General features: G+C 35.0%; 1 protein-coding gene across 2 annotated transcripts in view; it reads right to left on the reverse strand.

Annotated features, from left to right (window-relative positions):
* Positions 1-27,990, reverse strand: part of WDR17 (WD repeat domain 17) — a 115,041-nt gene that overhangs the window by 50,375 nt on the left and 36,676 nt on the right. For both annotated transcript variants that reach the window (XM_011995123.1, XM_011995122.1), the window contains 5 exons: positions 17,007-17,135; positions 12,726-12,909; positions 8,844-9,074; positions 3,596-3,847; positions 110-232 (listed from right to left, as the gene is read on the reverse strand). In XM_011995123.1, the coding sequence (XP_011850513.1) occupies positions 110-232; positions 3,596-3,847; positions 8,844-9,074; positions 12,726-12,909; positions 17,007-17,129 (913 nt within the window). In that variant the 5' untranslated portion in view covers positions 17,130-17,135. The remainder of the gene's footprint in view (positions 1-109; positions 233-3,595; positions 3,848-8,843; positions 9,075-12,725; positions 12,910-17,006; positions 17,136-27,990) is intronic.

Here is a 27,990-nt window from a genome sequence, read left to right on the forward strand (position 1 = left end):
AAATTGCTTTTCAGTGGCATATAGTATTTGATATATCACTATATCATTTTATTTGATAGAAAATACAATATTTTTTAAAAATTAAAATTTTGATAACATTTTTACTTACACTTTTTTCTTGGAGGAGAATTAAGTACATGTAAGCAGTGAAATCCTGTTTTCTTTAATTTAAGGTTATCAATAGGTGTTGTTCTTGAAACATTCCAAATGCGTAAAACACCCACTTGAGAATCTAGTCAGATCAGGGAAAAAGCATATTTTAACAAATTTTGTATGAAACTAAAATGCCTAGACATAAAAGCATAACAAAATTTCAACTGGAAATATTTTAGGACTAATTATTGACATCCTTTGAATAACAATACCATACAGTAGTACAACCAAATAGCTGAAATACTATTTAATCTTTAAATTTTTGGCATGTTTCACTACTTTTTTGCTCCAAAACCTTTTATAGGGTTAGAAACTGCCTGTCTTGGCAGCTTCCTCCAATAAAGATCATTATAATAACCACAAAAAAAGACCCTATTGACACACACTTGTTCTAGGAAATAGCCAGCCACAGAAAACCCTCAATTTCTAACCTTAAATAATCAATCCTTCTACCTTTGATATGTTTATAAACTGCTCCACTGTCCACTTTCAGCCATTAAGGACTGTCAGATATACCTGAAGACCAATCAGACAGTCTCCTTTCTTCCAAAATTCCCACCTTAATTACTGCTTTGGAGAAGAGTCTGGCAGTTCCACAAATGATTAAATATAGAATTACTATATGACTCAGCAATTCCTCTCCTTGACAAACACTCAACAGAATAATAAGCAAAAGTCCACATTAAAACTTGTACACACATGTTCATAGCATCATTATCTATAACAGCAAAAAGGTGGAAACAATATATATGTCTATCAACAGATGAATGGATAAACAAAACCTGCCATATCCACATAATGACATATTATTCAGCCATAAAAAGGAATGAAGTACTGATACATGCTATAACATGGATGAATCTTGAATACTTTACGTTAAGTGAAAGAAGCCAGAATCAAAAGGCAACAGATTGAATGGTTCCATTTATATGAAATGTCCAAAAGAAGCAAGGCCACAGAGACAGAAAGTAATGAGCAGTTTATGTTTGCACATGTGTGTATCAGGGACTTTGGCGAGGCAGTAATGGAGAGTAACTGCTGATGAGTACAGGGTTGCTGGGGGAATAATGACATGTTTTTTAATTAGACGGTGGTAATAATTGCACAGCTTTGTGAATATACTAGAAACCACTGAACCGCATGCTTTAAAAATGGTGCATTTTATATGTGAGGGATATTTCAGTAATAGTAATAATAGACATTAAAAATTTCTATGCCTATTGGGCTGGGCATGATGGTTCATGCCTGTAACCCCAGCACTTTGGGAGGCTGAGGCGGGTGGATCACTTGAGGTTAGGAGTTTGAGACCAGCCTGGCCAACATGGTAAAACTCCGTCTCTACTAAAAGTAGAAAAATTAGCCAGGTGTGGTGGCATGTGCCACAGTGCAATCTCAGCTACTTGGGAGGCTGAAGCAGGGGAATCACTTGAACCCAGAGGTGGAGGCTGCAGCGAGCCAAGATTGTACCACTGCACTCCAGCCTGCGTGACAGAACAATACACTGTCTTAAAAAAAAAAAAATTCCATCCTATTATTAATTATATCCTGAAAAGTTAAAGGCAATTAAGATACATAAATTAAGACTCCATCTACTTTCATGTACAGTTGCCCCTTGTTATCCATGGGAGATTGGTTCCAGGACCTCCCACGGATAACAAAATCCATGAATGCTCAAGTCTCTTACATAAAGTGGCATAATATTTGCATATAACCTATGCACGTTTTCTCGTATACTTTACATCATTTCCAGATTATTTACTGTATTAGTCTGTTCTCACATTGCTATAAAGAAATACCCAAGACTGGGTAATATATAAAGAAAAGAGGTTTAATTGACTCACAGTTCTGCATGGCTGGGGAGGCCTCAGGAAACTTACAATCATGGTGGAAGGCAAAGGAGAAGCAGGCACCTTCTTCACAGGGCAGTGGAATGGAGTGAGAGCAAACAGGAGAAATGCCAGACACTTATAAAACCATCAGATCTCGTGAGACTCACTCATTATCACGAGAACATTATAGGGGAAATTGTGGCCCCCATGATCCAATTAGCTCCACCTGGGTCAGGCCTTGACAGTTGGGGATTATGGCAATGACAATTCAAGATAAGATCTTTGGTGGAGACACAGTCAAGCCATATCGCTTGCTATACCTAATCCAATGCCTACACATCACATGATTCACATGGATTCAATGTAGTACTTGTCACACTGCAAAGTCAGGTTTTGCTTCTTGAAATTTTGTGGAATTTTTTCCCCTAACATTTATCATTCACAGTTGGTTCAATTCACGGATGCAGAACCCAAAGATACAGGGTGGCATCAGTATTATGTTAAGTGTTAAAGAAGTCAAGAATTTAAAATTTTGAGACGATAAAGAGTCTTTGTCTATTATTTTACATTAAGCAAATATGGGAAGTATTTATACGGTAGCTGAACATTCTCTGTTTTTCCAGAGGTCTCTCTCTCTGAACACAATTAAATGGTAAAAGCAGAGAGTCATTTAGTTTCTAATTATTATTCCTCAATTCCCCCATCTTCCCATCCCCTATCACTACTTAGCTTTGCTAATTCTCTCATGACTAGGAAACCATGAAGGAGTATCCGTTCAACCCATGGATCAGTGAGTGCTAGAGTCTGAATGCCTCCCACAAATTCTTGTGTTATAAACTTAATCCCCAATGCAACATTGTTAGGAGATAGGGTCTAATCTGAGGAAATTAGGTCATGTGGGCTCTACTTTTATGAATGGATTACTATAGACAGTGTAGGAGTGGGTTATTTATTGTGAGAGTGGCTTTGTTATAAAAGCGAGCTAGTTCTCCTCTTGCTTTCATGCTCTTGCCCTCTCTTGCTTTCAGCAGCACGAGGTTCCTCCCCAGATGCCTGTGTCATGCTCTTGGGCACCCCAGCCTCCTTAGCTTAGCCTTAAACTAATCTAGCTTATAGTTTAGATTACTATAAACCTTTGGTGGTTTATAGATTACTCAGCTTGTGGTGTTCTGTTACAGCAGAATATTCTGTGGCATTCAGTTATAGCAACACAAAATGGACTAAGACAGTGAGGCTAATAAAGCTCTCATCAGGTCATTGTTTTTCTGGTCGGCACCTTCACTGTCATCCTACTATGCCTGAAATTGAACTGTCTTTGTCTTTTGCACATACACAGACATGCTCACATGTGTGCACATACATAATATATTCCAAGGTATTTCCAGAAACCTGGCAGAGTGAACCTTAAGTTTCATTTTTATTTCTCATTTCATTTTATTTATCATCAATGACACACAATATAAATAAAAGTATACTAGCAATTTACAATGAAGGATAATAATTGAGCTATTAATAAATTTTCCACAAAATCAACCTATAAAGGACAATTTCCTAAATTCAGTGAAAGAATACACACACCTATTTAAAACTCTGTGGGACGGGCATTAGCTTACCTCCAGTTACAAACATCCCCGGAGCACTGGGAACCCAGGCTAAGCACTGCACAGAAGCTGCTGCACTGGGAAGATTAAATGTGGTTATGCAAGAAAGCGATTCAGAATCTACGAGGCGAATTCCGGAATGCAAATTAACCACTAGAAGATAGTCGGTAGACAGTGGGTCCCACTCCAAGGCTGTAACGGGATCCTCTTCGTCTGTCCCTTCAAGGGATTCAGGTCTCAGAACATGTTTCTGATTTTTATTACCTATTAAAATACAGAGATAATTATTTCCAAAAAACTTACAAAAAGAGATCAATAATTTGGATGATGTTAACTTTTTCTTTGTACAATATCTATCTCTGAGGGTATTGAAAATACAAACGTGGTATTTATACGCAGAAGGCATAACTGACATGTGAATGCAGAAAAAATTTGTTTGTCCTACTGATGAAAGTCAGACTCAATACTCTGCTTTGGCAATTTCTCGTGCCTTGAACGTGTCTTCCATTTGCTACCGAAAAGCGGTAAGAAAATATACAGATAAATAATATACTCAGATCTTGTCCACAATTACAAATTTCACTGGGTTACAGCAGCATAGAAATAGGGAAAATGCTTACTGAAATGAAGAATATCATATAGTGATTTAAAAAGGGAAATGTCAGAGCTGGCTGACTGCCTGGGTCCAATCCTACTTCTGCTTCTTACTAGCTTTGCTGCCTCAGACCAGATACTTAATCTCCCTGTGCCTCAGTTTTTCTTTTTTTTTTTTTTAATAACGGAGACTATAACAATACTTATTTCACAGAGTTTTAAAAAATGACTAAATGAATTTGATTAAAAGTTTAGAAGAGTGGTGCACATTTTAAACGGCATCTTAATATTTACTGTTATTCCTTTCTCATTCATCTTACCATCTGCCATAATTACAATTCACACCCGACTACTGGTAGAAATAGGGAAGCCAGAAAGATACGGAGTTAAAACAAGTCTAATTAAATAAAGCAAAGGATCACCAAACAAACTTATTGTTCCTTGTAATTTATGTACACAACTGGAAATATGGAAAAAATAATAATTCTGCTGAGGTACCACATGGGAATCCACTGGGCGAGTCCTCTCATTCTCAAGAGAGGCAGTGAAGCAACAGTTAAAGAGACTACGGCCTTAACAGAAAGTACCAATTAGTCCTGAGTATCATAAAGGAAGCATTTATTTTTTAAAAAGCACAATTGAAAGATAATACAACTCTTGCTGCAATCCCATAATCACAGAATTGAGGCCAGAAAAACATGTCTCCTGTGTGTTTCTAAAAGGGAGACTATGATATTGTGAAATAAATGTTTGGTTTTCATCCCTGTTTCTTGGCATTACAACTCCTAAAATCCTTGGAATCTCTACAGTGTCTCTTTGTATGCTAATAAGTTGACTAGGTAGCTGGTGGCCACTAGGTGGCTTCACAATGGGGACTGGTCACCGGAAAGACCAAGGCTTGATTACAGAGTTGGGACCTTCAGCCTCATCTCCCAATATCCAGGGAAGGAAGAGGGACTGAGGTTAGGCTGATCGCCAAGGGCCAATGTTTTAATCAATATGCCTACGTAATAGAGCTTCTATAAAAACCCAAAAGAAGCAGAATTTGGGAGCTTCCAGAGAGCTGAGCACGTGGGGGCTCCTGGAGGGCTGCATGCCTGGAGATAGCATGGAAGCCCCATGTTCTTTCCCATATGCCTTGCCCTTTTCATCTTTTCATTTGTATCCTTGTAATATTCTTTATAATAAAGTAAGGAAGTGTTTCCCTGAGTTTTGTGAGCTACTCTAGCAAACTAATCAAATCCAAGGAGGGGGCCATGGGAACCTCAATTTATAGCCAGTCATTCAGAAGCACAGGCAAAATAAGCCGGGGCTTACAACTGGCATAAGAGGGGACAGTCACGGGGACTGATCCCTGAGTGTGTGTGATGTGACTCTATCTCCAGGTAGACAGTGTCGGAATTGAATTGGAGGATACCCAGCGAGTGTCTGCTGTAGAGGTGACCACTAGCTTAATCTGTGGAGAAAGCCTCTCACACATCTAGTGTCAGACGTGTGTTATGAGAGTACAGCAGGAGAAACTGAGTCTGTTTTTCCCACTAAGTAACAGTTATATAGAGACAGTGTCATCAACAATATTCCTAAAATAAAACAAGGCAAATTTTATTAAGGCACATTCATGGAGTAATACGAAAATCAATTCAATTTAAACATGATTATAATAAAGATTTTTTAAAAGGTTCTCTGATGAACGTGGCCTAAGAATACATTTGAGACAGCTAAAGCAGTTTTCCGTTTTTTTTTTGCCCTGGAATCTTCTGTTCACATGAGAAAGTTTACAAGAAAATCCAGTAAGTAATACAGGATAGCATGGTGCTTTTCAGGCTGAAAGTGAGAAGAAGGCTTAAAGCTCAGCTGGATCATCTATGAAGCCCTCCTACCCTCAATACACACACAAGTATACAAACATACAAAGCATAGTTTAAAAATTACTGATTTAAAATGATGAACTACATTATTGTGGCCAGTTCTCCATGAATATTTATTGTTTCTTCTGAGAAGGACTAGACAACAGAGATATTGAGGTCATAGGTTCCTGCAAGAACCTGGGGGACAGAAATCCTATGTTGTAACACAGGGATAGAGCCATCTGTGGTGCTGGTAAGTCATTAAGAAGATAAGGTTAACAACTCAGGAGCAGTAAGAAGCCTAGCTATACTGGTATTAATGCTAACAGGTTCAAACTCACAATCCAGAATGTAGCGTTTGAATTAAAAGGTAGTGATTCCTTCATGATCCATTAGCTCATGTATATGCAAATGGAAAATACCCATCAGGATTGTACCTTTTGTAATGTTTTGTGCGTATTAATTGCTAAATAAATCCTGCGGAATAAATGAGGTTAACAAGTCTGTACTGGGTTGTTACGGATTGAACTGTGCTCCCTCAAAAAAGGCGTTAAAGTCCTAATTCCCAGTACCTGCCAATGGGATCTTATTTGGAATGAGGGCCTTCGCAGATGACAAAGTTAAGATGAGGCCCTTAGGGTAGAGCCTAATCCAGCATGACTATGTCTTTACAAAAGGGAAAGTTTTGTCAGAGAGACATGTACGCACACAGCAGGGATGCCACGTGCCATGTGAAGACTGCAGTTATACTGCCACACGCCAAGGAACAGGAAGCCAGGAGAGAGGCCTGGAACAGATTCTTCCTTAGTACCCTCAGGGGGAGCACGGCCCTCTTGACACCTTATTTTATACTTCCGGTCTCAAGAATTGTGAGATAATAAAATTTATGTTGTTCTAAGCTATGCTGTTGGTTTTAGTTTTCTTACATCAGCCCTGGTAAACTAATATATGGGTGGAACAGAAAAATAACACACGCTGACTTAGGTATAGATGGTTTCACTTGGTTTAACAACTGGAAGATGGGGTTATTGAAAAACAATGGCCTCTTCTGGAAGGTACATAGCTCAGATTGTTCAAATATTAAACATTCTATCTTCTAAACCTAAGAGAGAGAAAACAAAAGTGGCCTTTTTTCTTTCCTGTTCTTTCTATGTCAAAATAAACATGCACTGTCTCAATGTTTTGTATTTTAGATACACAATAAAAAGTCTCAATGTCCTATGGCTTGAAACGTTCAAAGATGCCTAATAATAATAAAGCAAGAAAAAGACAACCTTAGTTCAGTGACAAGAGGGTAAAAATGACAAATCATAAAATATAAAAAATATCTAGAGTGCAATTTAGAATAAAATAAAAACACACTGCTCACATCTTCTTCAGATCTAGCTTGAAAAGAAAGTGTCACAACCCTGATGAAATCTTTGGGTGCAGGCCAGGGAAGAAGTGGAGGAATATCACTAATGAGATTTGGTTACATAACCCAGAGAGGTAAGAGGAGGAACCACACAGCATACGGCCATGTTTATTATAGATTGCATTCCTGAGTCTAAGGAAGACTGCTGGAAATAAAGGTTACAGAGAAAGAAGTGGTATTCACCAGATCAAAACAAAGAAAGCTAGGAATTATATTGCCTAACTATGAGTCTTAACGACCGACTATAAAACAGAATCGGCTTCCAGTGCAAGGATGGAACAGGGAAGTTGCAGTGCAGGTACCTGGTACAACAAATCCAGAAGCAGCACCAGTCATTGATCCCTCCTCATCCTAATCTCCAACAAATCAGTGAAACTGTCCCCATGTAAACCTGGTACAACCAGAAGGAACAACAGAGGGCAGGGACAAAGAGCTGAGATAGAAGCTGGGGAAGAAGTATAGGAACATTTATTTTTATCTTTCTTTAAAAGGTAAAAATAGACCCTGTTTAAAATGTATTTAGAATATAATGGCCCCAATGTTTCAGTGTTTTACACAATCCTTTTTAACTTTAGAAACATTATTTCCTGAAGAAAGATTTGTTTAAATTTTCACAATTTCATTTGTTCAATTTCGATTTCTTTTTTACATTAATTTCACACAAATTAAATGTAATTTGTTTTGTGAAAGTAGTTACCGTGTTCCTGAGAAAGCACTTTCATTCATCCATCTAGCCAGCCAGAAGTCACATCCATCAGCAGTGATATCAAATGGTTAAAAGCATTTTCCCAAATGTTAAAAATACTTATTTTTGAGGGGAAAGCAAGCAATTCAGGTAATTTTTGATGTTTCTATCTTACTTTTGTAAATTAGTTATGTAAGAACATAAATTAATTTCTCAGACCCTTTCATTAAGCCAAATCAATTAACTAATAGGGGTTCGAAGGGTTATCATTTTTCTTTCATGCCAGTTTCAAGCCTCTGCCAAGGAGCCGTGGCATCAGAATGGTATTTTTACAAGCGAATGGGAAAATATTTAGTATTAGTAAGCCATCATATCCTCTCGTTGTATGTCCTTGTTCATTCAGGTTGCTTTTAGTAAATATACAGAAATAAAGAATTGATTAAAAATACAAATTGGGAAAAATGACTGATTTAGGTTAATTCCAAGTGAAATATTCACAGCTGTGTTGAACGTATTATAATATATATACATTTTACATCAAATGTATATTTAGACTCAGTACAATACTGGATAACATTTTAACAATAATATCAAAATTAAAATTTTGTCACTTTTGGCTTTATTCAAAATGGGGACTGGTCACTGGAAAGATCAAGCAAGTACAAAATTATATATAAGAAAAACATACTATTTATGATACCTTACTAATTAAATTCTTACCTGGATGAAAAATTGATAGACTTCCATCAATATGACCAAACACAACTTTCCCCTTTTTGTTTGTATGCCATCTGAATATACAGATATCAGACAAGAAGCTATGAGCATCTCTGTGTACAGTCACTCCACTAGCTGGTCCTGAGATGGTCCAAATGAACAGTGGGCCTCTGTGGGAAACAAATGCCACCGCATCCTCTGCATTCCAGCACCAACTAAGAGAGGCGGGGATCCCTGGAATAAATTAAATACAGATACATAATAAAGAGATACGGCATAAGATTATACCATTAAATATTCCTTGCACTGTTTACATTTCTAAAACAAATTAAAATACAAGAGCATGTTTATTATTTTTAAGACACATTACTTTCTTACTTGGGAATTGGATTTATAAAGACATCCCAAAGACTGCAGGGAACATATGTAGGGAAAGTCCACAATGAAAGAAAATGTATCTAGTTAGGTTGAAATACTACTGACATGATCATTTGCTTCATACAGTCAAATACATTTATAGACTTCTTTATTTTAGTAGACTATATATTAAAGATTAGAGCAATAAATTCTTATTGTGTATTTGTATATAAGACCTCTAGGCATTCTAGGTGTACAAGGTAGTATGGGATAAGATTCCTGCTTTAGAGAATTTTAAATATGTGTTAGGGAGACAGGGATTAGTGAATAAAAAGATAAATGCTACTATAAGGATTTAAAAACAATGGATTTAATGTTATAATCTATGTCTTATCAGGAATTTAGATTCAAATCTAAGCCTTATCTCAGATAAACAAGTCATTTTATTTCTCTAAATTTCTGTTTCCTCATCTATAAAACGGAGATAAGAATAAAAATAGCTGACCATTTATTTCACATGAAAGTCAAGGAAATATAATCATCTATGTAAAGGTACCTTTTAATCGATAAGATGGAATATAAAAGTTAATTGTTAATATACCTGCTGTTGTGATCAAATAAGTCATATATAAAATAAGTATTATGAGAGAGAGATTGTGCATCTTCCAACACTGATATACTAGTTGGCTGCATCAAAATCATGAAATGGAATATAACATATCAGGTCATGTGGAGTTTGAGCCAAGGAATTTATTTTTAACAAGCTTCTTCAAATGATTTTGATATGCAGAAAGGTTTAGAAACAACTGTGCTACTGTCCTAGAAAGAAATTAGATTTGAATTATACCTAGAAGGAGGGGTAGAGTTTAAATACATAGAATGAGCAGTATTTCCCAGAAAGAGAAAATGATATGAACAAAGACACAGAGTCGAAATTCGCTGATTGATAGTAAGTTCGGTTTGTGTCAGCAGTCTATGTGCTCCAAGAGGCAGAAACAAAGCCTAATGCCTACTTCAGGGCCTCATCCACAATGAGGACTCCATAAATATTTGCTGAATGAATGAATGTATACATGAAAAAAGCCAATACAAATGTTGATGTGGTTTTAGGATACATTAACAGAAGTAGAATTTACCCAAAAAAGAGATGAGGTACTCTGTATGGATCAAACCACACAGCACAGCAGAAGAAGGTCAACAGAATACTGGCTCTCTGACTATATATTTAGAGAAAGACAGCAAGGAAAGTGAAGGGACCAGAAAAAGTGTCACAAAATAATAATAGAAAACACTTTTATAGTGACTTATGTACAAGCACTTCCAATGAGCGCTGCCATTTAATTCTCCTAACAATATTCTGAGATAGGTAAGTGGTATTATTATCCACTGTTGGATAAAGTGTGACTTTTTCAAGTTGGTGACAATTTTTACATTTGGAAAAACTAATACGTATTTTCCTTTAAATGGATTGTTAGATTATTAGAAACAAAAGGAAGAAGTAAAAATACAGAGGTGAGATCAAATTCAACAACTGTATCTGAAAGCTGAAAAAAAAAGTTCACTTAATGCAAATTTCTACTTTGCTTAAGCTGGATTCTAAAACGAAAAATGAGCCTAAAACATTTCAAAAGTGTTACTTAAGATGCAAATCACCAAAAATAGTCATTTTTTTTTTTGCAAATAAAATATCAAAGCTTTTAATCTTCAGATTAGGAAGATATTTGGATGAGGGAGATATTGATAGCTGAAAATTTTCAAAGAAAGGAAAAAGATGAAAAATTTGCTAAAAGTTTTCCACAATTATCTAATCATTCTGGGACTGTTAATTAGAAAGTATTATTTAATTGTATATCCAGTAACAAAAGAACTATGGTGCATATAGCTGATGAATAAATAAAATCTTCCCCCGTGAATGGATGTGATGCATATAGTGTTTGATGATAAAACCATGAATACACTAGGAGGTAATAAAATTAATCATTACTTTTGCATAACATTTAGAATTTATGTTTATTATATGCACTTATAACTTAACATTGACTTTGTGTTACACCTTTATGAGAACAATAATATCATGCAACATTTTAGTTTATGGCACATAAAAGATGGAAAGAATTTCAAGAAAAATTTGTTGTGTTATTTAAAATTAGTCTCACACAAAGTTGGATTTAAAGTACTTGGAAATGCATTACCGATCAATATAAACAGTAATGGAGTAACCTATAGAATTTGTGATTGGCGGACAAACAGATACGACCAGAAAACATGGGGAGATACGAAAAGTCTTGATTGAGGCTATCAATCACTGTTTATATATCACAAAGCATTGCGCCAAAAGTAATTTGGTTTTTTAGTCACGGAAAGCCTTAAGAAAAATTGTTAATTACATTAATGGAAGCTCACTGGATAGCTGACTTTTTACAATATTTGTTCAGAGATTGGAGCAAACATTACTCACTGTCTAATACACTGGTTGTTTTAAGTAAAAATAAAAAAACAGGGTACGTAAACTTGGGAATGAGATCCGTATTTTTCTAGTTGAAAATTAACTTCATTTGACAAATACCTTTAACAGTTGAGTAATAAAATTTAAGTATTACACTGATATTTTAAGCATTCTCAATGACCTAAATTTGAAAAGACAAACCAATATACTAAACATATCGAATATGTCTAAAAGTTAAAAAAGATTTTTTTTTTATTATTATGGAAACAAATTCTAAGATAATTGCCTATAAATTCCCAGTATTTTTGCCTTAGAATATTATAAGAAATTTGAACAAAACAAGGCTAGTGAGATTTTCACGTCTCAGTTTTATACCTCAAACTTATAACAATTATTTTTTAGAGAAGAAGCTGAATTGAAAAACATATCTAGCAGTAGCTTTCAAAACCATAATCAATTGAGCTAAATATGGTGCTCAAAAAGAGAGTTAATTATTGTGACACTGAACACAGAATAATTATTACTTAACTTTACCATTACGATGGGATAAGATTGAATACAAGTTACCAATTCTAAGTACAAAGAGTATAATGCTATTATTCCAATTCATAAAGCCCAATTTGCATGATGAGGACGTTCTACGTTGACCAAATTAAAAACAAAGGCATGAAACCAGCTCAACAATGCATCAAATATATGCATAATACTTTCCTTGTAATTTAAAGGTTGGACTAGAGTAACGAACAGCCAAGGCTTCTTACTTGTCTCAATAAGAACATCTTTCTGATTACTAATTTTATATTTATTTTGGAAATTCTTACATTATATTTAAACATTAATAAAATTATTTGGTATTGACTAGGTTTTTAGTTCATCATATGTTGTAAGTATAATTATTTCATGAAATTTTGTTTTAGTTTTGTACCTATGGACACAAGTCATTATGTGAACTTTATTTCTTATACAGATTGCCATTAGGAAGTTTGAAAATACCAGTTTAAAACCTGAACTAATAATATTGATAGTGCTTGTTGAAATAAAAATGTTTTATTCCATAAAATAAATCCCAGTTATAATTATACCTTTTGTACTGTCGAGTTTAGCAATGACTTTTTGTTCTGCAACATTCCAAATGATCACTAAATTATCAGTACTGCCACTTGCAAACAGATCAGGATTATGTGGACACCAAGAAATTGCTGTGATTGTTTTTTTATGTTCAGACATAATTGCATGAAGTTTGAATTCATTATAACGGTGATCCAACTAAAACAAAATATATAAATAACATATTTTAGTGCTCTTTTTTAAGATAATACACTATTAATAGTCACGTTATACAAAACTAAAGCTACATACATGAAAATTAGTTCACCTAATAATAAAGACATGAACACATTTCAAGCCTTGGTCTACATTCAAGTGTATTCAGGAATATTCAATCAGCTGGAAAAAAAAATGTTAAAAACTGAGAGAATAAAAACACATCAATTTTAAATATAAGTAAAAATAAATGTTTCACATTTAAATATGCATAATTCAGAGCTTTATTATATTTTCCATAACTATATCTATTTATGAGAAGAAAAACCCTTGGTTTTGGAATTTTTTTTTTCCTGCAATTTTTCACTTATACTTGAATCAAGAAAATTTGGATTGAATACGCCAACTGGTCATTATTACACTATTAAGATGTCCAAAGCTTCCAGAGCAATGACGTCATTCGCTCTTTTAATTTTACTGTTTTTTGGACAGGACATTATATTGTGTTTTTACATGTAAATAGAAAAAATAAACAGCCTACTTTTTCCTATTTCTTTTGTACATGTACCTGTATTAATTAGTGAATTAATCTCTATCATTTTTAGCATGTTTTGGAATATATTGTTTATGTCCTTTTGTTATAGTTTTCTCCCCTTTAGCATATAATGAGCCTTTCACAGTGCTATTCTAAGTTTTAAAAATCATTATGATATTAAATATTTATTACATCAAACTTTTTAAAGCCATATGCTTGCAATAAAATCCTAACTGATAAGCAGCCTTCAAATCTCTACACGATCGAATCTCTGCTATTTAGCCAAAGTAATTTGAAATCATGTTCCTCCCTGATCCCTCTGAACTTCTTGTTTCTCTTTTACAGCCAATCACCTCCACTTGATGGCCTTCGGCTTGCTGCTCCCTTGGCTTCTAAACACCCTATCCACTGATTTGCTCATGGTTATTCATTCTCCTATTGAGGTCTGAGTTTAAATGCACCTCTTCTGAGACACGTTTTCTGACCATGCTATCTTAAATTCATAACTCTCCCGAGAACCTATCCCATGACTCTATCTTATTATACCTGTTTTTTCAGCCTCTGTAGAACACACTTCTTTCTGAAAATTTTACCTATTTATTTGTTTACTTATCTTATCACCTTTCCTTACACTTTACAAGAATATAAGTTCCATAAAAAGACTTTGCCTGTTTCTTCATAGTTGCAATCCTGGTACACAGTAAGGCTTGGTTAATTGAAGATATTCAGTTAATATTATTGAAAGAATAAACACTTATAATCTGTTTAACATCTAAGTAACTTAATGTCTGCCATCGCAGATAATGCTGCAGTGAACATTGTATGTAAAATTTTTGACTAATCACATAAGTATTTCCTAAGGCTTTCTATTCTATAATTTCTCTCTCTTTTTATAACTTCAGCTATTCTTGGACAACTTTGGATTAAAACATTATTAAAGATAACTTATTACCAATGGAGTTTTCATCTGATTAGCACTGCAGCAATAGCAATTTTAAGTTGACTTACTTAAATACATAATTGTGCTTTCTATACCTTTAGAAATAAATATGATTTTAAGTTTCAAATTATTCAGCAATTTAAGTCACCTATGGTAGATACAGTGAGGATATCTAATGTATCCAAAAGAAAAGCCCTACTATATAAGTTAGAAATTAATAGAAGAATCTATTAATATAGTAAATGTGTGAAGAAGCTATGTGGCATATGAGTGACCTTCATTGACATTACTACAGAAATTATCTATATAGTAACTGTGAGCACACTAGAGAACAATGAACTATTTGCAAGAATTAATCTACTAATGCGTTCTTATGATATTTACAATTCAGTAATATTGAACTGTACTATTACATTGAGATTGACCATAAATTACTCTACTTTTAGGGTACATTAGCATATTAGTGCATTACAAAACAACAGTTAAGGAAAAATTCTAATACCATTTCCCATTATCGTTTAATCATTCAGAAAAATATAATACAAGTGTGTCATTATCCAGAGTGTGACCGATTATCAGACTTTGACTATGCATTGGTGCTAGGTGTTATTTAATAAATATTTCCTCCGAAAATAATTGTATCATGTTATATTTACGTAGCATAATTTTCAAAGCACTTTAATTGAGATGATAATATTTAAAACAATACTTAACATAAATTTCATGTTAATGTCACCATTTAATAATATAATTTTCTATTGGCATACTTTGAAACTAGGTTTTATAGTGGACACTGTAATGAACTGTTCCCTAAGTTTATTTCCATCACCTTCTAAATTAGGATAATTTTTGTTTGTTTCAGTCCTTAATGACATGACAACTTTCATGTACATTGTTTATATTAATAATTTTACCTCAATATTTTTAAATATTCATCATAAAACGTCATCACAAATTTAAGACATAGAAACTTGAAAAAATAAGTTTTGGTTTCATCCACTGAGTTTCTTTACCATCCTTACCTCAGAAGAATAGTTTGACTTGCTTGATAACTTTCTCTTCTTTGAGGAGGAAATAAAATACAAGACAGGGACTTAGGATTAGGAGAGAAATTGTGTAGGAGGGATTTGGGAGTGAGAAGCCTGGTATTATATAAAGAGTGTAAAGGAGGTAGATGGGAGAACAAAAGAGGCATTTAGAAGTCTTGCTGCTGTGTTGTGTATGAAGGGGGTGAAAATGAGGAAGTGTGAGTTTCATTGAAGTTACATTTTGTTTGCTAGATATTTCTACATTTTAAGAAATGGACCACTTAAAATCTTACTCTATATTGTGGAAAATGGATTGCTTTATACATTAATGCTATTATTTCTTAAATTTTCAATAAAGCAGAATACAATTAGTAATGAACTAATATGTAGTAATGAAAAGAATTTTTGCTCTAGAATAAAACAAGTTATTCTGAGTCTTAACCGAAGTAAGTTGGAGTTTCAAGATTCTTTCCTTAAACCCATTCATTTAAGACAAGTAATAAATGTCTTCTAAGTGCCAGAAAGTGTGCAAAAATTTGAGAATTAAAAGATGGGAAAGACTCACTTCTAATAAATGAAAGCATGTAGAGAGGCTTTTTATGAGGTCCTTTACTACTAAGAAAGAGGGGAAAATAGAATATGGAAAAGAGTTCATACAGGAGCTGAGATTTGAAAGATGAGAAAGTGTTCTCTAGACAGGCAATGTAAGCAAACTGAAAAATTAGTGTAAGCAAAGGCAAGATATGAAAGACTGAGATGTCTTAGAAAAATGTAATTGGTTTGGTATACCTGGAACACAGAGTAAGAGAGAGGCAGGAAGATCACAAAAGCATTTGAATGCCGTACTATGAAGTTTAGATGTTACTATTAGGGAATTTGTAGCAACTGAAAGCTTTAAAATTTAGATTTGCATTACAGATAACTGATTACAGTGAACAAAAACTTAGTGGGAGCCAAAGTAAAAATAGACTATTAAGAGATTATTATAATAGTTCAGGTGAGAAAGATATCAGGAACATATTAGAATCACTCTTGGCTACCAAGGGCACAGGATGTGAGTGGAAGAGGGAGTCAAAGATAACTATCACATTTCTGGTTTAGATGAATGGTTAGCTGGTGACACTGAGATACTGACTTGGAATTTAAGGAGAAAGACTGGACTTTGATTTAACATGCTTGTGGCACTTCCATATGAGGAAATTCAGGCGGTTTTTGGCTCTATAAATTATGAACTGATAAGGGGTATCTGAATGGAGCTAGGACATGAAAAAAATAAGTTACACGAATTTTTCTCCCAATAATATCTCAAAATATATCTGTCCTAATTTTACTATAATAATCTGTAATAGACTACCCACATTCCTCATCTGATAAAAGAATTTTCTTATACCAAAGTTACTAATAATTTAATAATGTGTTTTCTAAAGGTTTAACTTTTAAAACCTATATGGTATAAATCGCAAAACTTTAAAAATAGAAATATAAATGAAATTATAGCATTATGTTTTTCATGTAACAAGGACTTAAAATATGTATTCATTAAATATTAATTTTACCTGACATAATTAAAAATGGAAAAGAATTATTATTATTTTACCTGATAAATATAGATAGCCAGAGTCGCACAATATGCAAACCTGTCTCCGCCGGCAGCACACACATCCTTGTTCCACGGCTGACATCCAGCAGCCAGCAATCCCACTTGCCTTACCTGGGACATGTTTGCCTTGAAAAACAAATTTGAAGACATGTCAGTGATCTTCATTATTGATAAACCTCCTCATTGTTTTATGTCTGTCTTCCCCAACCCTTACCTTTATGCCCTGAAAAACATTTTACTAGTACTATTAATTTTGACTTTTATTTTCAGAGAACAGCAGTTGAACTCCCTAAATGTCTGCAGACATCAAGGCAACTTATTTATTTATTTATTTATTTATTTATTTATTTATTTATTTATATTTTTTTTGAGACAGAGTCTTGCTCTGTCACCCAGGCTGGAGTGCAGTGGCACGGTCTTGGCTCACTGCAAGCTCCAACTCCTGGGTTCACACTATTCTCCTGTCTCAGCCTCCTTGAGTAGCTGTGATTACAGGTGCCCGCCACCACACCTGGCTAATTTTTCTATTTTTAGTAGAGACGAGGTTTCACCGTGTTAGCCAGGATGGTCTCCATCTCCTGACCTTGTGATCCGCCCGCCTCGGCCTCCCAAAGTGCTGGGATTACAGGCATGAGCCACCTGGCCCAGCCTAAGGCAACTAATTTAAATGAGGAAAGCAGGAGATATGATAATGAAGGAACGACAGCTGATATTTGGCCAAGGGCTGAGAAACGCATAAGCAGTGATATAGAAATTGCACATGCTGTATTAATAGTATCACTGAAGAAGGCCATCCCATGTTGCAAGATTTACTGAACTTCCTAGAAAAACTGAAATATCCAGATTTTTATGTGAAATGTATCCATTTTTGAATACTGGCAATTCATTCAAGACATCCCATTTGAATTTAAAACACTATGGGCCAATAATGGAAGGGTTGTGACCTGTGTCATAGAACTTCAGTGTTTACATCGACTTTTCATCCTCACAAAATCTATTTGAGGTGCATAAGACAGGTATACAAGCTGGGTTAACAATACTGTTCACTGTTAGGATGGGGCAGAAAGAAGCTGAAAAGTATCTGAATAAAAACAGTTTGTGTGGCAGGACAGAGAATGTTGGAATAGACAACCCCAAAGATGCGACAATGTAGTGCAGCAGAAGCAGGCCTGGGCACGAAATAAGGAATTACACCAAGCTTTACACCAGGCGTAGAGTGAGAGTTGGAGTCAAGCATTAAACCTTACATCTCCATTTCTTGTATCTAAAATACAGCTTCTGAACTATATTTTCTGTGAGATTCCTCTCACATAAAAAAAATGCTATGAATCTATCTGTAAACTCTAAATACCTCCAAGATACCACAGAACAGACAGTAAGTGGTGAGGCTGTAAGTCTATGATCATAATGAAAACTCATAAGAAAATCATACTAAGGCAAAAAAACCCCTCTGTGCAGAGTATTAAACTATGTGCTTATCTAATAAATGACATTCAAAAAAGAAACTATTGTCAAAAATACTTTCTAAAGGTAGAATCCAAGCCATTATTAGCTATCTTTTCAATATGGTCTACAATACTGGTCTAAAAATAAAGATACGAGCTCCTAATATGAGAGACAATCTTCCATTTACACTACTACAAAGTTATACCAGGCAAATTCAATTTTTAACTATTGTCAATTTCGTATTTGATTTTTAAATGAGGAAAAAATGTAAGTAGTGATTATAATCTTAAATATTTTGGTTTGGAAAGTTAAGTAGAAAACTGAGAGCTATAATAAATTTGGTTTTACGTGACTAATATATTGCATAGTGAATATTTAATTTACGCTGCTCAAAAGCTTCACATAATGTTAATGTCAAAACCACAACATGTAAAATATCACACATACAAAACTTACACGCATAAATATATACACATCTGATCTACATCTCAAGTCTTATAGATGCTTGTTCAGTGTATACCCTGAACCTTCCAACTCTTAATCCAATTCTTTTAATGTTCAGCAATTAGTAAATTTTAAATGGTTAAGTTTTCTCCCATAGATCACTAACTCATATTTATTTATAAAACTATGTTCATTTTATCTTGTCTACTTCATATTTTCACTTCTGAAAAGGATCTACTTTCTTCTCATCTCCTCTTCCATTCTTCTCCAATTCTTTCTGTCTTCATCTCATTAAATCCCCTTATCCGAGCAGAATTAGTGATAGATTTAGAAAAAAAAGTAAATAAATTACTTGAAGTATAAGCTGGCATGATAAAGTAACAGCGCTACCAATCTTGAGTGCTTTTATGTATTCAGAAACTTTCCTCCTACTCTAATGACACCTGTATTTCCTCAAACATTAGCATTCAGGGTAAATTAAAAATATATACATTTCTTTTTTTTTTACCCTTAGTAATATTACAGTATCTTTCACTGAAAATGTACATTATTTCAGCCACATTGTGAGTTACATTGACTTATGGAGATTATGTGGAGATCTTTTAAATTACTATTTATAACATTTGCATCTAAGTAAAAATGTATTTTGATTTCTGTTTAACCAAATATTGAGTTTATATTTGGAAAAGAAACATAATTAAAGAAAAATCTTTAAACATACAATTAAAATGAAGTCATTTGGCCAAGCACAGTGGCTCATGCCTGTAATCCCCCAGCACTTTGGGAGGCCAAGATGGGTGGATCGCTTGAACCCAGGAGTTCAAGACAAGTCTGGGCAACATAAGGAGATCCTATCTCTACAAAAACACAAAAATTAGCCAGGGGTGGTGGTGCGCACTTGTAGCCCTAGCTACTTGGGAAGCTGAGGTGGGAGGATTGCTTTAGCCTGAGAGGTGCAGGTTGCAGTGAACTGTGATCGCACCACTGCACTCTTGCCTGGGAGACAGAGCAAGTCTCAAATAAACAAATACATAAATAAAAGTCATTTAAAAATTTTCACTTTTTGGTAACTTTTTTTTCACATTTTTCATAATTAACAATTGCTAGAAAAACAGCAAAACTGAGCAAAAAGTACAGAGAGTTCCCATATGCCCCTCATAGCCTCCCCCCACCACATAACACGAGTTTCCCCACTATTAACACTCAGCATCAGATGGCACATGTTAAAACTGATGAGCCTATATTGACACATCATTATTACCCAAAGCCCACAGTTTACATTAGGGCTCATTCTTGATGTTCTCCATCATATAAGTTTTCACATATGTGTAATGATATGTATCCACCATTACAGTATGGGCAAGGATAGCTTCACTGCTCTAAAAAGTCCTTTGTGCTGGCCGGGCGTGGTGGCTCACGCCTGTAATCCCAGCACTTTGGGAGGCCGAGGCGGGTGGATCACGAGGTCAGGAGTTCAAGACCAGCCTGGCCAAGATGGTGAAACCCCGTCTCTACTAAAAATACAAAAAATTAGCCAGGCGTGGTGGTGGGTGCCTGTAATCCCAGCTACTTGGGAGGCTGAGGCAGAGAATTTCTTGAACCCAGGAGGCAGAGGTTGCAGTGAGCCGAGACTGTGCCACTGCACTCCAGGCTGGGCGACAGAGTGAGACTCTGTCTCAAAAAAAAAAAAAAAAGTCCTTTGTGCTCTGCCTATTCATCTCCCCCCCTCTCCAATTCCTGACTACTAATCTTTTAATGTTTCCATAGTTCTGCCTTCCCACAAAGTCACATAGTTGGAACCATAGAGTATGTAGCCTTTACAGACTGCCTCCTTTCAGTTAGTAATTCGCATTTAGTTTGCCTTCATGTCTTTTCATGGCTTGAGAGCTCATTTCTTTTTTTTCCTCCATTTTTTATTGTGGTAAAATACGCATAACATAAAATCTAACTTCTTAACCACTTTTAAGTGTACAATTCATAATGTGCAACCAGGAGTGTGAGGTTGCAGTGAACTATGACCGTGCCACTGCACTCCAGCCTGGGTGATAGAGACACTGTCTGCGGGGGTGGGGGAGAGGGAGGCAAGCAGGGAGGGCAGGAGGAAGAAGGGAGGGAGGGAGGAAGGAAGGAAAAAAGGAAGGAAGGGAAAAACACTATTAACAGTACCCAAAGAATGGGAGAAAATATTCATAAACCACATATCTGATAAGGGATTAATATCCCAAATATAGGGAGAATTCCCAAAACTCAACAATGACAAAGAAACATGATTTATCTGATTCAAAAATGGGCAAAGGACTTGAATACATAATGTCCTCAAATTTCATCCCTGTTGTAGTGTATGTCAGAATTTCCTTCTGATTTAAAGCTGAATAATATTCCGTTGTGCATATATGCCGTATTTCCTTATCCATGTGTCTATGAATTGTCACCTGGATTGCTTCCATGTTTGAGCTATTACAAAAAAATGCTGCGATGAAAATGGATGTACAAATATGTCTTCCACGCCCTGCTTTCAATTTTGGGGGGTTTACATGCAGAAGTGGGATACTACATCAAATAATAATTTTATTTTTACTTTTTTGCAAAACTACCATACTGTTTTCCACAGCAGCAATTCCATTTTACATTACAACAAGCAGGGCACAAGTGTTTGGATAACTCCACATCCTGACCAACAGGTACTATTTTCTGTTAGTTGATAGTAGCCATTCTAATTGGTGTGAGATGGTGTTTTGTTGTTCTTTTGATTTGCATTTCCCTGAAGATTAATAATGTGGAGCATCTTTTCATGTGCTTATCAGTCATTTCTGTAACATCTTTGGTGAAACATCTATTTAAGTATCTTGTCCATTTTTCAACCAGGCAAATCACATTTCTTTGTAATTGTTAAGTTTTAGGAGTTCTTCCTATATTTGCGATATTAATCCTATATCAGATATGTGATTTACAAATATTTTCTTCATTGTGTGGGTTGCTGTCCATTTTACTGTTGACAGGGTTTTTCTTTTCTTCTTCTTCTTTTTCTTTTTCTATAGACAGGTTTCTTTCTGGCGTGTAGTGGCATGATCATAGTTTACTGCAACCTCAAACTCCTAGGCTCAAGCGATCCTGCTGCCTCAGACTCCCAAGTAGCTAGGCCTACAGGCATGCACCGTCATGCCTGGCTATTTTCTGCTGTTGTTGAAACAGTCTCACCATGTTGCACAGGTTGGTCTCGAACTCCTGGCCTCAAGTGATCATCCTGCCTCAGCCTCCCGAAGTGCTGGGATCACAGATGTGAGTCACCATGCCTGGCCAGTGTTTTTCTTTTGATGCACAGAATTTTTAATTTTCATGAAATCCAATTTGCATGTTTTGTGCTTTTGATGCCTGTGCCTTTGGTATCATATTTCAGACATTGTTGTCAAATCCAATGTCGTGAAGCTTTTGCCTTCTGTTTTCTTCTAAAAGCTTTATAGATATTGGTCTTAAATTTAGTGTCTTTGATCCATTTTAATTTTTTATATGGTGTTAGGTAAGAGTTCAATTTCATTCTTTGGCATGTGGATATTTCGTTTTTCCAGCACATATGTTAAGACTGGCCTTTCTGCATTGAATGGTATTGCCACTCTTGTCAAATGATATTTGGTCATATATGTAAGGGGATAGTTCTGAAGTCTCTATTCTATTCCATTGGCCTATGTACCTGCCTTTCTGCTGGTATGACACTGTTTTGATTACTGCAGTATTGCAACAAGTTTTGAAATCAGAAAATGTGAGTCCTTCAGTTTTGTTATTCAGGGTCTCTTGAGTTTCTATATCAATTTTAGGATGGCTTTTTAAAATTCTTGCATTTGCCCGTTTCATCTAGGTTATCAAATTAGTTGGTGTGCAATTGTTCCTACTACTGTCTTATAATGTTTTTAATTTCTTTATAATCTGTAGAGATGTTCCAATTTTTGTGATTTTAATAATTTGAGTCTTCTCTCTTTTTCTTAGTCTATCCAGCTACAGGTTTGACAATTTTGTTGATCTTTTTCTCTATTTTTTTTCTATTCTCTATTTCATTTATCTCTGCTTGGATATTATATCTTTCATTCTAGTTTTGAGTTTAGTTTATTATTTTGTTAGTTCCTTAAGTTGTAAAAATAGGTTGCTAATTTGAGATCTTATAAATGCTTTAATGAAATTATTTATGGCTACAAATTTTCCCTCTGGCATTGATTCTACTGCATCCCATAAGTTTTGGTATGTTGTGTTTTTGTGTCACTCATCTCTAAGAGTTCTCTACTTTTCCTTGTGATTTCTTCTTTCATCCATTGGTTGTTTAAGAGTGTGTTAACGTCCATAAATTCGTGAATTTTTCAGTTCTCTTTCTGTTATTAATTTCTAACTTTATCTTGCAGTGTTCAGAGAAGACATAATGTATGATAACCACTTTTTAAAATCTATTGAGGCTTAATATTTGGACAAACATATTGCCCATCCTGGAAAATGTCGCATGTGCACTTGAGAAGAATGTGTATGCAGTTATGGAGTAGGGTGTTCTGTATATGTCTGTTAGATCCAGTTGGATTAATATATTGTTTGAGTCCTCAGTTTCCTTGCTTATTTCCTGTCTGATGTATTCATTCTTGAGAACGGGGTACTGAATTATACAACTATTATTGTAGAACTATCTATCCCTTCAATTCAGTTAGTTTTTGCTTCATATATTTTGATGGTGTTTTTTGGGTGTATAAATGATTGTAATTGTTCTATTTTGCTGCATTGAAACTTTATTGATATATAGTGTCCTTCTTTGACTTTTCTGAACTTTTTTGATTAAAAATCAATTTCATCTAATATTAATATAGGCATGCCTGCTTTCTTTTTGCTACTCTGTACATGGAAAAAAATTTTTCCATCCTTTTACTTCCAATTTTTTTGTGTCTTTGGATCTCAAATGAATCAACTGTAGACAGCATATAGATGGACCTTGTATTTTTTATTGTTATACTTTAAGTTCTAGGGTACATGTGCACAACGTGCAGGTTTGTTGCATATGTATACATGCGCCATGTTGGTGTACTGCACCCATTAACTCGTCATTTACATGAAGTATATCTCCTAATGCTATCCCTCCCCCTCCCCCCACCCCATGACAGGCCCCGGTGTGTGATGTTCCCCTTCCTGTGTCCAAGTGTTCTCATTGTTCAATTCCCACCTATAAGTGAGAACATGCGGTGTTTGGTTTTTTGTCCTTGAGATAGTTTGCTAAGAAAGATGGTTTCCAGCTTCATCCATGTCCCTACAAAGGACATGAACTCAACCTTTTTTATGGCTGCACAGTATTCCATGGTGTATATGTGTGACATTTTCTTAATCCAATCTATCATTGATAGACATTTGGGTTGGTTCCAAGTCTTTGCTATTGTGAATAGTACTGCAATAAACATACGTGTGCATGTGTCTTTATAGCAGCATGATTTATAATCCTTTGGGCATATACCCAGTAACGGGATGGCTGGGTCAAATGGTATTTCTAGTTCTAGATCCTTGAGGAATCGCCACACTATCTTCCACAATGGTTGAACTAGTTTACAGTCCCACCAACAGTGTAAAAGTGTTCCTATTTCTCCACATCCTCTCCAGCACCTGTTGTTTCCTGACTTTTTAATGAACGCCATTCTAACTGGTGTGAGATGGTATCTCATTGTGGTTTTGATTTGGATTTCTCTGATGGCTAGTGATGATGAGCATTTTTTCATGTGTCTGTTGACTGCATAAATGTCTTCTTTTTAGAAGTGTCTGTTCATATCCTTCACCCACTTTTTGATGGGGTTGTCTGTTTTTTTTCTTGTAAATTTGTTTGAGTTCTTGGTAGATGCTGGATATTAGCCCTTTGTCAGATGAGTAGATTGCAAAAATTTTCTCCCATTCTATAGGTTGCCTGTTCACTCTGATGGTAGTTTCTTTTGCTGTGCAGAAGCTCTTTAGTTTAATTAGATCCCATTGTCTATTTCGGCTTTTGTTACCATTGCTTTTGGTGTTTTTGACATGAAGTCCTTGCCTTTGCCTATGTCCTGAATGGTATTGCTTAGATTTTCTTCTAGGGTTTTTATGGTTTTAGACCTAACATTTAAGTCTTTAATAGATGGATCTTTTTAAAAATCAATTCTGCCAATCTCTGTCTTTTGTTTGAAGAGCTTAATATCCATTTACATTTACAGTAATTTCTGATAAAGGACTTACTTCTGTCATTTTGCTATTCATTTCCAATATGCTTCATAGCTTTTTTGTCCTCATTTCCTGCAACACTTTTGCCTTTTGTGTTTAAAAGTTAATTTTTGCCGTGAAACTTTGAATTCCTTTCTCATTTTCTTCTGTGTATATCCTATAGCTATTTTCTTTGTGGCTACCATGGAGATTAAACTTAACATGCTAAAGTTACAAGACTCTAATTTAAATTTATTCCAAATTAGCTTCAATTACATGCAAAACCTGAGCTCCTTTAAAACTCCAACCCCACACCTTTAAGTTGTTGATGCCAAAAAATTACATCTTTATATATTGTGTGGCCTGAAACACAAACAAATTAATTATTTTAAATACATTAGTTTCTTAAATTAAGAGAAGACAAAATGTGGAATCACCAACCAAAGTTACAATAATACTACTTGTATACTAAGAATTTTTAAAATATTTTATTTGTTTAAATGATGATGAAGACAAACAATAGCATTCCACACCACTGTTTCCAAATACTAGCACTTACAATTGTCCATGTATTTACCTTTATTGAGATCTTTATTTTTTCATATGGCTTTGAGTTACTGTCTAGAGACATTTCATTTCACCCTGCAGAACTTCCTTGAGCATTTCTTCCAAAGCAGGTTTAAAGATAATGAATTCCCTCAGTTTTTGCTTATTGGGAAATGTATTAATTTCTCCCTCGCTTCTGAAAGACAGTTTTGCACGATAAAAGATACTTGGTTGACATTTTTTTTCTTTTAGCACTTTAAATATATTGGCCCATTTCCTTCCAGTCTCCAAAGTTTCATATCAGAAATCTGTTGTTTATACTATTGAGGATCCCTGTACGTATGTGTTAATCACTTCTTTCTTATTGATTTCAAGATTCACTCTGTTTTTCAAGATTTGATTATGATGTGTCTCCATTGTGGGTCTGTTTCAGCTCAAATTCTTGGAGTTTGCTGAAACTCTTGGAAATTTACTTCATGTTTTTCATCAAATTTGAGGAGTTTTCTGCCATTATTTCTTCAAATATTCTTTCTTCTCTTCCATCTCTCTCTCTTCCCCTTTGGTACTCACACATGAGTGCATATTGTTGGGCTTCATAGTGTCCTTTATGTCCCTTCGGTTTTGCTTACTTCTCTTCAATCTCTTTCTGTTCCTTAGACTCAATATTTTCTATTGTCTTATCTTCATATTTGCCAATATTTTCTTCTTAAATGTCTTTGAATTCTTCTATTTTACTTAAGTTATTATATTTTTCAGCCCTACAATTCTTTTTCTGGTTTTCTATCTCTTTATTATCTCCATTTTGTTCAAATATTGTTTTCTTGACTTTCTCCATATCTCCTTTTAGTTTTTAAGCATCCCAAAATAGTTGTTTTAAAGTCTTTGTCTAGTAGATCTTTCATCAGGTCTCTTTCAAAAAGCATCTGTTTATTTTTTTTTTCCACTGAAAGAGCCATAATTTTCTGTTTCTTTTTAGGGCTTGTGGCTTTCTGTTGAAAACTGGACACTTGAATCTAGTAATATGGTAACTCTGGAAATCAGAGTCTCCTCCTTCCTCAGGATTTGCTATTTTTGTTTTCACTTGTTATTTTTGTTTTCAATTGTTGTGGGCTGTGTCTGTGCCAAGGATCATCCTCAAGTATAAACATAAGGACTTCTCAGGGTTATTCTGAACTTGTGTCTTTTTCTGTTCATGCACAGTAACTTCCTAATTTTGTTTGTATAGGCAGTTGTTTTTGAATTGCATAGGCTTTAATTGCTGGCTCCCAAAAGGGTGAAAAGAAAAAAATTAAGGGATTCAGCCCTTTAAGTCCCCTTGAAATCACTTCAGCTGGAGCGGGAGGAGATTGTAACAGTGGAGGTAGGTGCAATAACAATGGCTGCCCACCTCTTTGTCTGCACTTCTGTGATCAGAAGCAGTAGATTCCTGATATACAAAGGACACAGTGCTTTTTTTTCTACCCTGGTTCAAATAAGCTGCTTGCAAGATACTTCTAGAGTATATGCTCAGTTGTCTGCCCTGGAGCTTGAGGTGAGGGATGAGTAGCTGCCACTGTGCTGGGAACTAAAACTTACTAACTTCAATTTATCATTCAAGCCTTCCCCTGGAAGTTGCAAGCCTTCACAGATTCTGGTATTACAAAATAATTACATCAGACAGACTGTACTGGTGCAATTGTTGTCTAGGTGGGGAGAGAGATTTCTAGTGCTTTTCATGGCTTAATGGCTAATTGCTTTTTAGTGTAGAATAATATTTATCTATCTAGATGTAGCGCAGTTTATTTATTAACCAGTATACTGAAGGACATACTTGTTGCTTCCATGTTTTAGCAATTATGCTTAAAGCTGCTATAAACATCCATGTGCAGGTTTTTGGGTGGACACAGCTTTTTTGCTGGACCATATAATAAGAATATGTTTAGCTTTGTAAGGACCCATCAAACTGTCTTCCATAAGGTCTGTGTCATTTTGTATTCCCATTAGAAATGAGAGTTTCTGTTGCTCCACATCCTTGCCAGCATCTGGTGTTTGGATATTAGCCATTCTAATAGATATGTAGTGGTATCTAATTGATTTAATTTGCAATTCCCAAAGACAAATGATGTTGAACATCTTTTCACATGCTCACTGGTCATGTATATATATGCTTTGGTGAGGTATCTGTTCAGCTCTTTTGCCCACTTTAAAACCAGGCTGTTCCATCTTCTAGTTACTGAGTTATATGAATTCTTTGTATATTTTGGATAACAGATCTTTAGCAGATGTGTCTTTTGCAAATATTTTCTTCCATTCTGTGGCTTGCCTTCTTATTCTGTTGATATTGTTAAAATTGAAGATTTTCATTTTAATAAAGTCCAACTTATGA

Source organism: Mandrillus leucophaeus, unplaced genomic scaffold (assembly GCF_000951045.1).
Source record: "Mandrillus leucophaeus isolate KB7577 unplaced genomic scaffold, Mleu.le_1.0 Scaffold473, whole genome shotgun sequence".
NCBI classification, from domain to species: domain Eukaryota; kingdom Metazoa; phylum Chordata; class Mammalia; order Primates; family Cercopithecidae; genus Mandrillus; species Mandrillus leucophaeus.